This window comes from Eucalyptus grandis, chromosome 7, assembly GCF_016545825.1.
Source record: "Eucalyptus grandis isolate ANBG69807.140 chromosome 7, ASM1654582v1, whole genome shotgun sequence".
In the NCBI taxonomy this organism is placed as follows: Eukaryota; Viridiplantae; Streptophyta; class Magnoliopsida; order Myrtales; family Myrtaceae; genus Eucalyptus; species Eucalyptus grandis.
The window spans coordinates 50,830,138-50,844,660 of NC_052618.1; the positions used below are offsets into that span (position 1 = coordinate 50,830,138).

General features: G+C 35.7%; 1 protein-coding gene across 3 annotated transcripts in view; it reads right to left on the minus strand.

Moving 5' to 3' along the window:
* LOC104454034 (dipeptidyl aminopeptidase BI) overlaps positions 1–14,523 on the minus strand; it is a 35,712-nt gene that overhangs the window by 7,407 nt on the left and 13,782 nt on the right. Inside the window, exons 1-3 of one of the 3 annotated variants that reach the window (XM_039316750.1) lie at positions 1,346–1,582; positions 422–619; positions 69–154 (exon numbers count right to left, since the gene is read on the minus strand). In XM_039316750.1, the coding sequence (XP_039172684.1) occupies positions 69–154; positions 422–619; positions 1,346–1,538 (477 nt within the window). In that variant the 5' untranslated portion in view covers positions 1,539–1,582. Of the gene's footprint in view, positions 1–68; positions 620–1,345; positions 1,583–14,523 lie in introns of those variants that run through there. The other 2 variants (XM_039316748.1, XM_039316749.1) reach the window with 2 other exon arrangements.

Here is a 14,523-nt window from a genome sequence, read left to right on the forward strand (position 1 = left end):
GAGGCAAGAAAATAGTTATGATGGAACCAAATGTGGGTGGAAAATAAGAAAAACAAGGACACTCTTGCCTGAAAAGCAGCAACATGATAGAATGAATGATTTTGAGCCTTGATATTCTCATCCAAGATAACCTGCTCAGGAGGAGCCTCAGGACCAGTTGGCATCTTATCATAAACAGGAGGGGCCTCGCTATCCGGTATTAACCGCCTACAGTGCTGAATGTACTCCTTTCCCTCTAGATATCTATCATAATAGTAGTAAGACCCTCTGCATGTGGGTGCAGATATGTCATCTTCCTTAATATGTCCTCTTATCTCAGCAAAAAGATTGTCTTCAAGTTGTTTGGTCCCTGTATCATTTATCAGAGATTTTAAGCTGTTCACATATTTCTTTTTTGATTGTGTTGTCACTTTCTCAGGACCAGTTGGCATCTTATCATAAACAGAAGGAGGGGCCTCGCTATCCGGAATTAACTGCCTACAGTGCTGGATGTACTCCTTTCCCTCTAGATATCTACTGTAATAGTAGTAAGGCCCTCTGCGTGTGGGTGCAGATATGTCATCTTCCTTAATACGTCCTCTTATCTCAGCAAAAAGATTGTCTTCAAGTTGTTTGGTCCCTGTATCATTTATCAGAGATATTAAGCTCATCACATATTTCTTTTCTGATTGTGTTGTCACTTTTGATTGGAGTAGGGTATATCAGCACTCAGTACAAAAGATGAGGCTGCAGAGCATGCCTGATGAAAGAAATAGAATGACTGGGATATTAGAAGCCTATTGTCCTTACTACCCATGTAAATTTTCAGATAAAGACTCCAGACTCTAGCTTCCTGACTACTTATTCGAGACAGAAAGAAGAGAATTTGCCACTTAGCCAAACAATTCTGCTCAAAAACTTCGTTGGGCACTAAGTCTCTAACTTCCACAAGTTGGTACTTCTTAAAATTGCCCATGCCTATAACCATATTCTCAAGTCTTGAGCCAGCCTTCCATAATCTCATCCAAAGTGGCTTCTTTCTCTCCATTTGAATCATTCCAAGATCATTCCTTGACACATAAATTCACGCTAAATTCAAATCTCGAACCTACATATTCCCAGACCTAAACCATATTTTCAATACCAGAGAAAAAAAGAAATGAACATCAGGCAAAGAAAAAAAAACACGCTTGCCTCACAAACCATTAAGTACATCAAATCAAGTTCCCACTAGCAAGTGACCAAAACCCCATGCCCAGCCCGACTCCCTCAATCGACCGACTCGAACCGTTCACACGAACGGGGGACTCCAGCCTTAGCGTGACATCTACACGGACAATCAGCACAGCGAAAAAAGCCGACTCACCGGCCATCACTGAATCGGTGTAGGCGTTCTCCCGTTGGAGGTGGGAGAGGACGTCGGGATCGGAGCGGGAGTCGTCGCGGAGCCAGTAGTAGTTGTCGATCCTCACGTCGCCGAACATCTCCATCCGGTGCTCCACCTTCTTGGCCGCCGGGGGAGCGACCGGATCCGAGCAGTTGCCGGCGGCGGCGCTCATCCTCGCCGTGGAGCCCGACGACGACGACGAGTGTGAAGATCAGAAAGAAGGAAAAGAATACAGAGATAATGTTCAGAGATAAAGATAACAGAGAGAAGAGAGAACAGAGAGAACATGCGAAGACTTCTATATTGAGTAATGATCGAAGAAGAAAATCTTCTCTGTAAACCCCTTACTTCATGTTTTCTCCTCGTATACTATTTATACAATATGAAGATAACAACATTCAGTTGAACAAAGAACAACTAACTGACAACAAACTAACAGAAAACACTTTAACAAGTACAACTTAAAACAGAGTATCTATTCTTCAATGAGCACGTGTTGATGAAGTTGCTTATCCCATCACCTTTCTTCCACTTGTTTCTGTTCATATCAGTTTCTTCGACTAAACCAGCAGTGGTGTTCGAGTGCTGCGTTTCTTCATTTTCTTTGATTTCATCAGAATTTAACTCTCCAATATCAGCAACATTTACAGCAGCATGTGTTCTTAACCTTTGTCCTTTAACATCCAAGGGGTAAAGAATCCATACCCAATCTAATTCGTATATCAAAATGTGCAAGACGTGACAAAGGTTTTGTAAAAATATTTGCAAGCTGACAATTGCTTGGAATGTATCTCACAAGTAGTGATGCTAAGGAAACTTTCTCGCGTACAAAATGGAAATCAACTTCAATATGCTTAGTGCGAGCATGTAAGATAGGATTGATAGTGAGAGAAATGGCAGACTGATTGTCACAGAATAGAAGAGTGGGAGATAAGAGAGACCAATATCACGAAGAACAAAGCTAACCCAAGTAAGATCAGCAGTAGTAGAGGCAAGAGCACAATATTCGGCTTCTGTAGAAGATCGACTAACTATTGGTTGCTTCTTTACTGCCCAAGAGATGAGGTTAGAACCAAGATATGTGCAGAAACCAGTTGTGGATTTTCTGGTCTCAGTACATTCGGCCCAATCAGCATCTGAAAAACCATAAAATTCATGGAACTTCGAGAATGAAGAAACACCCCAAGACGAACAGTTCCTTTAACATATCGCAGAACTCGCTTTAGCTTATGAAAATATGCAACAGTGGGCTTCTACATTTTCTGACATAGCAAATTTGTAGCATATGCAATGTCAGGACGAGTTAATGTCAAATATTGGAGACCACCAACTAAGCTTCAATATTCAAGAGGATTAGATAGAAGGATGGCATCAGTGTTCAGAATAGTTGGTCTCAATGACAGGGGAGTAGAGATTGGTTTACAGTCAGCCATATGAGCTCGAGTAATAAGATCAAGAGCATATTTGGTATGACAGAGAAACAAATTTTCAGAGGTACATTTAGCTTCAATGCCAAGAAAGTAGTGAAGATCACCAAGGTCTTTCATGTGAAATTGAAGATTGAGAGCATGAATCAGTTCAGAAAGTAACTGGTCTGAGCTACCAGTTAAGACAATATCATCAACATAGAGTAACGGAAGGATTGTTTCTGTACCAAAATGAAGTATAAACAAGAATGGATAAGTTGTACTACAAAAAAATCCATATTCAAGTAAGAAATTACTGAATTTATCAAACCAAGCACGGGGGGCTTGTCGGAGTCCATAGAGAGATTTCTTGAGAAGACACACATGGTGAGGTGTCTGTGGTTGTATAAAGCCAGGAGGCTGCTCCATATAGACTGTTTCATGTAACATTCCATGTAAAAAGACATTTTTAACATCAAGTTGATGAATTGACCACTGTTTCATCATTGCTAGAGAAAGCACTATTCGAATTGTAGCATGCTTGACAATAGGGCTGAAGGTTTCATTAAAATCAATGCCTTCCTCTTGATGAAAGCCCTTGGCCACTAGTTGAGCTTTCAATCTATCGAGACTTCCATCAAGTGCAAGCTTTGAAAACCCATTTACAGCCTATCACATTCATTTGATTAGTTCTAGGAACTAATACCCAAGTCTAATTCTGATACAGAGCATCCATTTCTTCTTCCATAGCTTTATGCCAACCTTTATTTGCTAAGGCTGATTTAACTGATCTTGGTTCAGTAGATATTTCATATGCAGCAAGACATGCATACTTGGGTTTTTTTCTTTATAATGCCAGATTTTGATCGAGTCTGCATGGGATGAGCTGAGGTTATACCTTGTGAAACAAAGTGAGAAGTGGAATGATTTGATCCAATACTGATATCATTGGATGTGGCAGCTTCAGTAGCAGATACTTCTTGATCTTGTGAGATAGAGTGAGAAGTGGAATGATCTGATCCAATACTGATATGTGGCAGCTTCAGTAGCAGATACTTCTTGTGCCACATTTTGCAAATGTGATGGACAGTCAGTACATGGCATTGTGATTGGTTGGATAGAATGGAAATTATCTGTAGTAATGTTTCCATTATCCTGCAAATGTCTTACATAAATCTGTGAAGATGTAGACACTGGTCCTTCACTTACTGAGTTCAGAAGTTTAACCTCTTCTGTCCATAGTTGATAGAGTGTTGTAAGTGGTGTATATTATGCTATACAGGTCTTAGTAAAAGGGAAGAAATTTTCGTCGAATATGACATGTCGACTAATATATACACGACCAATGGTAGGGAGAAGACATCTATATCCCTTATGGCGTTCACTGTATCCAATGAACACACATGTGACTGATCGTGGATCAAATTTGTGCTGAGCATAGGTCTGAGACAGGGACAACATGCACAGCCGAAGACACTAAGATAATCATAACTTGGTTCTTGCTGATACAGCTTACTGTGGGGTGATTGTTTGTAATTTTGGTGTTGGCAGTATATTGATAACATGATTAGCTGTCATGAATGCATTGACCAATATTTCAGAGGAATTCTTGCATGATAGAGCATAGCAAGACCCAATTCAACAATATGACAATGTTTCTTTTCTGAAATGCCATTATTTTCTGAAATACCACAGCTCTGTAAATGACTCTAAAACTTATGGCTGATGAATTCTCCTCCACCATCACACTGAAAAATCTTGATTTTGCAATCAAATTGATTTTCTACTTGTTTTTGGAACAAGACAAAGATGTTATAGAATTCTGATTTCAGTTTCATTGGATAGATCCAGCTGAATCGAGAGAAATTGTCTATAAAAATGACATAATACTTGAAGTGTTGAAATGAACTGACAGGGGAAGGACCCCATATATCACAATGAACTTTTTCCAGAGGCATTGATGCTACAGACTTTGATAATGGGAAGGGCAAAACAGTGTTTTTAGCAATTTGACAACTTCTACACATAATCTGCACTCTGGTATTGCAATGAATCAGTTGTTGATTTTGCAGGTACTTCAGTGTTTTAGATTGGTGTGTGCTAAATGTTGATGCCATATATCTTCTCCTACCGCCCTGTGTCTCGAGTTAGGAATGCTTCTATGGTATGAGGATTTACTCGATACAATCCTTTAACTTTCCTCCCGAGCAGTAGAGTTGTGTTGGTGTAATTGTCCTTTACATATACACCAGTTTTATCAAAAACAAATGAACATGGATAGTCATTTATTAGTTTTGATACTGATAGAAGATTCTTCTTTATATCATGAACAATTAATACATCATTCAGAGGTAATGAATCCACTTCAGTGTGTAGCAATGCAATACCAGTATAAGTAATAGGCAAACATGATCCATCACCAATCATAACAGTATCAGTACCATTGTATTTAGAAGGATTATGAAGTATACCAGGATTTGCAGTGATATGAGCGGTTGCACCAGTGTCTGGATACCACTCATTTCCTTTAGAGTCTTCGAGGTGTATTGCTACTAATGCTGTTGGAATTTTCTCAGCTTGATAAGAGTTGTCAAAGTGATACCAGCAGTGCAATGCGTCATGTCCTGGACGTTTACAGATTTGACACCCCAATCTAATACTGTCAGTTGATTTCTTAGCCTGCAGATCTCTAGAAAGATTTAGATTTGGAGTGGGATAAGATCTAGTTTCTTGATATCTTTGCGAGGAACCAACAAAAGTCTTCGCATTTTCTTACAAACCATCTTACAAACAATGATGGAAAGGTAATGATCATCACAAACCTTAATTGAAAGATATAATGCATAATTTATCGAAGCTCAAAAAATAAAAATAAAAACTGTTTGTGATTCCCTATATGCAGCTTAAAAGAGAAATTGACGAATTGCTCATCAATAAGAAACAGACAAAAAAAAAAAAGGAAAAAAGAAATAGTAACTGTTATCTCCGATATGGATTGATTTGGAAGTACCTGCCTCGTCTATTTTGGTTGAAATTACAGAAGCAATTAGACCATAATTAGCCAACTGCAAAATTAAATCACCGACTCGATATCACAGAAAGTCCTTTTACCAAAAAGAATTGATAGTTTTGGTTTAAAGCAATCAATTTTAGGACCACGATAATAATGTTAATAACGAGAATGACAACATTAAAGCAGAAAACTTCGACATAAAGGTCATCGATAAAATGATATAATAGACGTTATCAAGACATAAAGCTTCGACATAAAGGTCATCGGTAAATTGCTGACCCAAAAATCCACGTCCTTACATGTAGAAATAAAATATATATGGGAACGAGCCCACCCTATAATTTACTTTTATAGATAATTGACAAGCGGATTGGGACTTTGATATAAAATCAAAAGGCGCACATTCAATTTTTAGATTTCTTTCCTTTTTTCCGTCAAAATTCAATTTTGAGATTATGTCTAAATGGATTAGATAAGATTTAAAGAGGTAGGAACAATTTCTACACAGAAGAGTTAAAATGCGCCGGTGAAATAAAATGTAACTTACGGAAGTGCTTACTTATGTAAGAACATGTGAAACCCAGAAAAATTCGAATATTTTGAAATTTGATGAATTTAAGGTTTTAAGTTTAGAATTTGATTTCTCTTTGGTGAAATTCTTTTGGGAAGATTAATTATGCAGTTAATTCTAATATTTCCACCAGATTTAATTTTAGCTAAATCGCACATCTCTTTCAAAGCTACGATAGAAATGTGAATAATACAGAATCGATGCTCCATAGGATCATATAATATGTTAATTTCTCATTCGGTGTCACACTTAAAAAAGAGTAGCAATCATATCTAATTTGTTGGGAAAAGATGCAAATTTACCCGATAAGAGAATTAGAAATCCTTCGACTTCGATAAAAGACGTTCTATCGTCCATAACTCTTCAAATCTTTGAATTATATTTCTCTAAATATATGCAAAAGTTTTGCTCGTTTCTATTTTATGCGCAAATAAAGTGTTTTCCTTTTTTTTCTTATTAATAATAATAACAAAAGAACTAGAAATAAATAATTTCATAGAAAAATCCGCACCAATTCACCATACCTTAATTCATGCGAAAGCGAAAGGTTTACGCTAAGAGTGTATCGCATCCCGTTTTCGTTATCTTCCTTACCTGCTCTAGTAATGCATATTCCTTGAACTCATTCAAATACAATTCGAGAAAATCATGCAACTCTGTTCAGAGAGAATTTGTATGAAAACAAACAATGTATTATGATACTTAATTATGCAAAACCTACAGTTACTCTTTGAAGAGTACTTGAGCAGTTACTGCAAAGCTATCTATAGAGGAAACGCTGATTAATGACCTATGTTATCGTACTACATATACGCAACCATAAGTTCCTTTTAGATGGTGAAATCTACCAAGAGTGCATTGCACCTAGATTTCTTCCTTAGCTGCTCAGCAATGCATATTCCTCGAACTCATTGAAACACAACACAATGAAACCAGGCAGCTCTTTTTAACTATTTTTGGAGAGAAATTGACGATGTTGCAAGACTTAAATTATGCACTCAAAGAAAGGTAAGCCTATGTTACATCATGCAACGAATGTTCGAAGAGTGCTGGAGCGATTAAACACATAACCTTGTGATTATGACCTATGTCATCACACGACATATGAGCAATTATAAGTTCATTTGAATAGCGACATCCATTATTGAAGAGGACATAGCGACTAGGCGTTATCGGGGATCCTGAGACAAACACTTAAATAGCCAATAGGCAATAGATGGTTGAGATCCAAAATCGGTAATAAGAGAATTCCCCAAGTTGAAAAACAATCCCGCTGTGCATATCTACGAAATTATCTATCTCTGCACTTGTGGCAATCTATGTTCAAATTCTTCTGTTCACGATGGAGGAAGTGCCTGCAAAATCAGTAAGACCATCATCATTGTGATTGCATGTACAAAAAGAAAGTCAATGTCTATTTTCTTGGACTTCCTCTTCCATGGCATCAAATGGAGGAGAGGATGGTGGTAACCAAATCCGATCTTACCATCAACCAAAAAAAAAAAAAAATCCAATCTTACCCTTGGAAAAGTTGGAACTTAGGAACTATTGGAAAAATATGGTTTCAAATTGGGTAAAACAATAAAGTCGGAACTTTAGAGCAATCAAGTCAGATTTTGAGGCATAATATTACTTTCTTTAAGGCCTCAACATTATTGCTAATAATCACCGGCAAATATCATCTATGATATAACAAAGTCTTAAAATGAGGTTACTAGATAGCAATTCTAATATTTCTCCAAGATTTCTCTAGAAAACAATTGGAAACAATGGCTATATATTCCTTTAAAAAAAATGAAAATGGAAGAAGAAGAAGAATATTATGATCGACAAACATATTCAGTAATTTATAGCGCAAAAACAAGAAGTTATATCTGAACAAACATAATTTTCCAACGATTCAAAAGTTATATTTGAACAAGTGAACTCTAAGATAACAATTGGAAGAAATAATAAAATTCGGAATTAAATAATTAATAAATAAAAAATAACCATAACTCATTATGAATAGTCGCACTGTTTCACTAGGACGCAGTGGTTAATCTTTTATAAAAATAAATTCGAATTTTCTAGTAAATAAATAATAATAGTAATCATTAATTAGTGACAAATCTCATCCACATACGCACTCACATCTTTTCGAAGTGGGACAGGGCATTTCTTAGTTTGTTTTACAAACAAACAACCAGCATTCCCACATTTTTGTTTGTAAAACAATAATATAAATAAAACATTAAAAACATACAGCCAAAATTTTCGTGAAATTAATATACATAAATAAAAGTCTCTTTTGAGTTAACCTTTATTTAGTGCAAGTATCTCAAAACTTTATCAAAGTGACGAGTAACTGGATTTTAAACTTGTACTTTTAAATAATAGAATCGGACATACAGCACATACATTAACCTCTTGCTTTAGCGAGGAGGTTTATATTATTCTGCACTATTATGGCCTTGTGCTTGATCCTGTTTTATGAGCTCTCTAGAAAACAACTCTAACTTTCGTAAAAAGCAACACCACTTCTAAACTCATATAGGCAAAGTATCTACCATACATTTTTATTACTATTAACACATTACAAATTTATAGTATACTTTATTAATAATTCAATTCAACCTACAAAACATAACAGATTATACTGACTTTTCATATTAGGGCAACGTTAGTATCAAACAATCATATTCAATAACTTGTTCTTATCCATTAATCCTTGTAACTAATGATGTTCTAGAAAAAAGGTTGGGTTACCATTACTAGCGATTTTAATTAAAGGGTTTCGGCCCCGTTTTTAGTGAGATTATATTTACCATGTCTCTTGATAAAGCCTTAGTCAGTAAATCAGCTAGATTCTTGTTTGACCTCATGTAGACAATTGTTATGATACAATTTTTAATCAATTGGCTCACATATTCATATCTTAAACTAATATGTTTAGACTTACCATTATAGGTGCTACTATAAGCTCATACCAAAGTGGTCTAACTATCACGATGGATGGAAACATGAGGCGTAGAACTGGACCATAATTTGATATCTAACAATAAATTTCTAGTCCATTCAATCTCTTTCCCAATTGCTGGTAAAGCAACCATTCAAATTCCATAATTGAGTAAGTTATGCACATTTGTCTCTTGCTCGCCAAAGAAACAACACATTCCCCTAATGTGAACTTCATCCAAAAGTGGATTATTTATCTCTCACACTTATAATCCAACTAGTATCGGTGTATCCTTCTAATATAGTCGGATTATTATTGAACAAGAAGATAACCAAAAATTCTTGCAATAACTTTCCAATGTTTTTGGATTACTAATATATCTACTCAACTTATACAGAATAAGTAATATAGGGTCTAGTACAATGCATAGCATACATTAAAGACCCTATAGTACTCGTGTATCCAAATTGTGCTACTAGTCTACCAATATTTAATACTGAATGAACTGGAGTGCTCATTTCTTTGAAACCAAAATGTTAAAATTTACAACATTTTATACTTTGGCTCAAAGAATAACCCCCACTATGTTTTAACTATAATATCAAGATAATATCTACTTCACCTAAATCTTTCATTTTAAAAAAGAGTTAATACCTTGAAAAACCCCAAATTGGTACACGTGTGTGACAAATTTATCCCAAACTAATTTTTTGACGATAAAAAATCTCAAATCAATGCGCATGTGACAAATTTATTCTAATTGACCATTAAAAGCGCCAAACTGATATACTTGTGATAAATTTATTCCAAACTAATTTATTCAACTATCAAAAATCATAAACTAATGCATTTGTGACAAATATACATTGTATTAAATTGAATTAATACCGCAAAAAATTGCACAAATTGTATAAATGTGACAAATAGAGAGTAAAATCGCAAATTGACACACCAGTCAACCATTACGTGTCATTTAATTTAGTAATTTGACAGTAAAATTTAACAGAAAATAACATAGGGTAAATTTGTTGCAAGTGTACTAGTTTGGGGTAAATTTGTCAAAAGTGTATTAGTTTGGATTTTTTTATGGTCAAAAAATTCGTTTGGGATAAATTTGTCATAAATATACCAATTTGGGGTTTTTTATGGTCAAAAAATTTGTTTGAGGTAAATTTGTCATAAATATATCAGTTTGGGGTTTTTCAGAATATTAACCGTTTTAAAAATGAAAATTAGATACTTCTTAGTCTCGATAACTTCAATCATATTGGTTCCAAAGATAAGTATATCATCATTGTATAAGCACACTAAAACACCATAATCTTTAGTGAATTTAGAATAAATACACTTATCATCACTATTTTGCTTGAAACTACTAAACAATATGATTTAATCAAATTTTCATGCCACTACCAATGTGCTTGCTTAAGCCCATAATGACATCACATTCATGCACATACTAATGTGGGACATCAGTGTAAATATGGCAGTGCAAAACAAGATCATTCGCCAACCCATATAAACGTCTTAACAAACGAGGTGCATAGTTGCACATCATAAACAAACCATGCTAAAGGCAAAGATTCTTTACATGCCATAAAGAGATTATCCGCATATTAAGAAAATAGAAAAAGGTTCATTGTAAAAATATTTTATTGAGGACTTCAAAACCAAGATGATTAATTGAAGACCGTTTCCATGGAGGAAATGTAGGATGAAACTTAATGGTTTTAGCCTTTAAGCACCGAAGGGGTACAATCGCCAGACCAGCATCTCCTAAAAACTCATGGCCATTTGAAGTGGAAACTCTAGCTCTGTAAGAGTCTCCATCGATTGACCCACTCTAGTTGGTACCATAGGAAATGTCCGTTACTATGCGATTGAGATATATATTGAGGTCTTTCGCAAGAAACTCAATCACAATACTACAACCACCCAAAATCATACAGTGACGCCCCCAAATCCTCCATATTTGTCATCTTGATTCCAATGTGAAAGGGATACTTTCTTCAGCAATGCGGCGCAACCATATTCCAAATGGGCAAAAAGCCGATTCATCACCCTTCTTTCAAGGGGACTCAATACGTCCTCTTTTAAAACTGTTCCTCCAATATCGGTCCTAATTTAAATTGAACAAATATGCAGTTCACTTTCTCCAATATAGACGACACTCTGAATGAGAAATTAACATCCACACACAGTTTTTATTTTTCACTCAACCATTGCAACACAAAAAAACGAAAGCTAGAATACAAAACCTGAGAGGCATGTCGCAAAGGGGAAGAGAAGAGGAAGATCCACGATCCATGAATGACAACTTGAGGATTGCCCGATTGTGAGCCACCATGGGCATGTACTTCCTTTGGCTTTGACTCCATTGTTGTACAAAATAAATCCTTAAAATTGTTGGGAAAAATGTAACTTCAAATTAGGTAGAACAATTAACTCGGATCTTTAGAGTAATCAAGTCGGATTTTGAGGCGTGATATCACTTTATTTAAGAATTTATTTACCTCACAATGTTACTAATGGTCACCAGCAAATATCTTCTAAGATACAACAAAATCTCAAAATGAGATTACTAGATAGCAATTCTAATATTTCTCTAAAGTCTCTTTAGGAAATAATTGGAAATAATTGGAAATAATGGCTATATATTTTTTTGAAAGAAATCAAAAATGGAAGAAGAAGATGATTATGATCAAACAAACACGTTTAGTAATTTATAGCAAAAACAAGAAATCATATTTGAACAGACACAACTTTCCAATGATTCAAAAGTTATGTCTAAACAAGTATGAACTCTGAGATAACCATTGGAAGAAATAATAAATTCAAAATTAAATAAATAAAATATAAAAAATAACCAAAACTCCTTCTAAATAGTCACATTGTTTCAATAGGATGCAATGGTTACTTTTAAAAAATGCGAATTTTCTAATAAATAAAAAAATAATAATCATCGGTTAGTGTCAAATCCCGTCCACTTGCAAACTCGCATCCTTTCGATGGGAATAGAGCACCTCTTAATTTATTTTACAAAAAAACTACCAACAGAAGTTGGGTCAAGCCCAAGTTTCTTCTCATCAGCAGAAAATTTATAAGGAAAGCACAATCATAGTCCTGACTCTTACAAGGCAGGTGTTCGGCAAGATGACAGAACTTTGGCTTGATAGGCAAGATAACAACCTTGACGTCAGGAAATTGCAACCAAACGAATATTCAATTGCTAAACAGCCAAATATCATTTCACTAGCCTGAGAAATGGTAATCATAATTTGCATAAGGATCAATTTGCTAAAACTACTGTCAGCATCTTAAGTGTCAGCAAAGCCTGTGCTCCGACCAAAAAATTTAAGCAGCAGGCATTCTAGAAACCGAATGACAAGCGCGTCGTTCGGATTATTATGTACACTAGGAAGTCACTAGAAAGTAGAAAGCAGAGTCATTTGTTTTTCTTGCCATTGACCTTAACAAGCTGAACAGGGGCTGCTGGTATTCTGATCCACCATTCTCTCATTCGCCTTAGCCACCTTTCGCTGCTTTCTTTCCTTAACGGCATCTCCCGCGTGAAAACTTCAAGAAAGGCAACAGAATCAAGTGCCTCGGGGGCACAAAGGCATAAATCACAGCCATAATGATCAACAATAGGGCAACCTTGTCGGTGGTCTGGGAGACAAAAATATTTGATTCGGTCAAAATAAAACCATAAAGCCTATTTTAGGATTGAGTTTCACACACACACACACACATATATATATATATATGGTGACTAAGGATCCACTTTACCTTGTTGGCTTATGCCGATTCAGTATTCGCGACTATATCTTGAGGAGAGATTAGCACAGCAACCCACCGCCATGAACCCCCACTTAAATCACGGAGCCGATTAGGGAGTTCAAATCCAAAACCTCTAGGAAGGAAAGGCAAGCCCTCAACCACCTTAGCCATGCGTGGGTGGGTCACATATAGATATATTAAGCTCCAAATGCTAGCACAAATCATTTGATCAAGATCAAAGACAAATGTATATGAAACATGCTTAGGTCTGAGGACAGCAACAACATATTTGCAGTTTCAAAGAAAAATTGCCAATTATATTGGGTTATCCTTGCTGTTTCTTAAGGGCTTAAACATCTTCAGGGTGTTAATTTTCTTTATTTACAATGATTTTTCCTGTTTCTGGTTCAGACAGAAGGTCGGCTCAGCTAGATCATGTTGTTGGCTGGAATGAGCAATTTTACCTCACTTAGGCCAGGTCAAGGTCTTGTGTCCGCTTAAAGGCTCCTAGGGCTCCATGGTCTTATAGCTCTCACTCAATCTTTCATCGTCAGACATGATGATCAAATTGAAGTATACTGAATTGTATGTCCCTTGAATTGTAAACTATTTTTTAAATTTATGGCAATGTCTTTGTATGCATGCCTTGAATTGTAGAACTTTATAGAAAAACTCTTGATTGTTAGAACTTGAATGCACAGAGAAGACGAATTTGAAGGAGAGAAAGCCTTAGCAATGTATGCCAAGTTTATTAACTTGTGTAAATAGACAACACATGGAGTCAGAAGTTACACGACTCATGTAGAATGGTAATGGAAGGATGAAAACTTCTAGCTAACCAGGTCTTTAGTACATGCTGAAATCATCGTTCCAGGAACTGATTTCCCACCAGCTAACGGATGATGATCCACACAATCAACCAGGGAACCCGCAACTCGATTGTCAGGATAGAAGAAGAAGAAGAAGAAGAAGAAGAAGAAGAAGAAGAAGAAGGAGGGAGAAAAAAGAAAAAGTAATAAAAAATTGAAAATTTATTAAAATTGTCAGTGGCATCACGTAAGTGGGCCGGTTGTCCATGTTATCAATATCTGGCCAAAATTAGCCAGAATGATTAAATTGGCATCAAGTCAAAACATTTTGAACTAAAATGACACTAAATAAAAAGGTTTAGTACTCAATTGGCACCATTAAAAAGTTTAGAATTAAATTAGCATCAATATAATAGGTTTAAAACTTTTTGGACATTTTTTCCTGCTAAAATGGTTATATTTTCTTGCATTGTTGATTCTCCAATTAAGTCACTGATTGATGGGTGATAACGATATAAAACACCCATATAAAAGTTTAACTAAAAACATATTTATCTAACGTTCTTGTTTACGATTCATCAATCAAAAGAACGATTGAATAATCCATCCAATTAGGGATGGAAAAAGAGCCTGCTCTTGA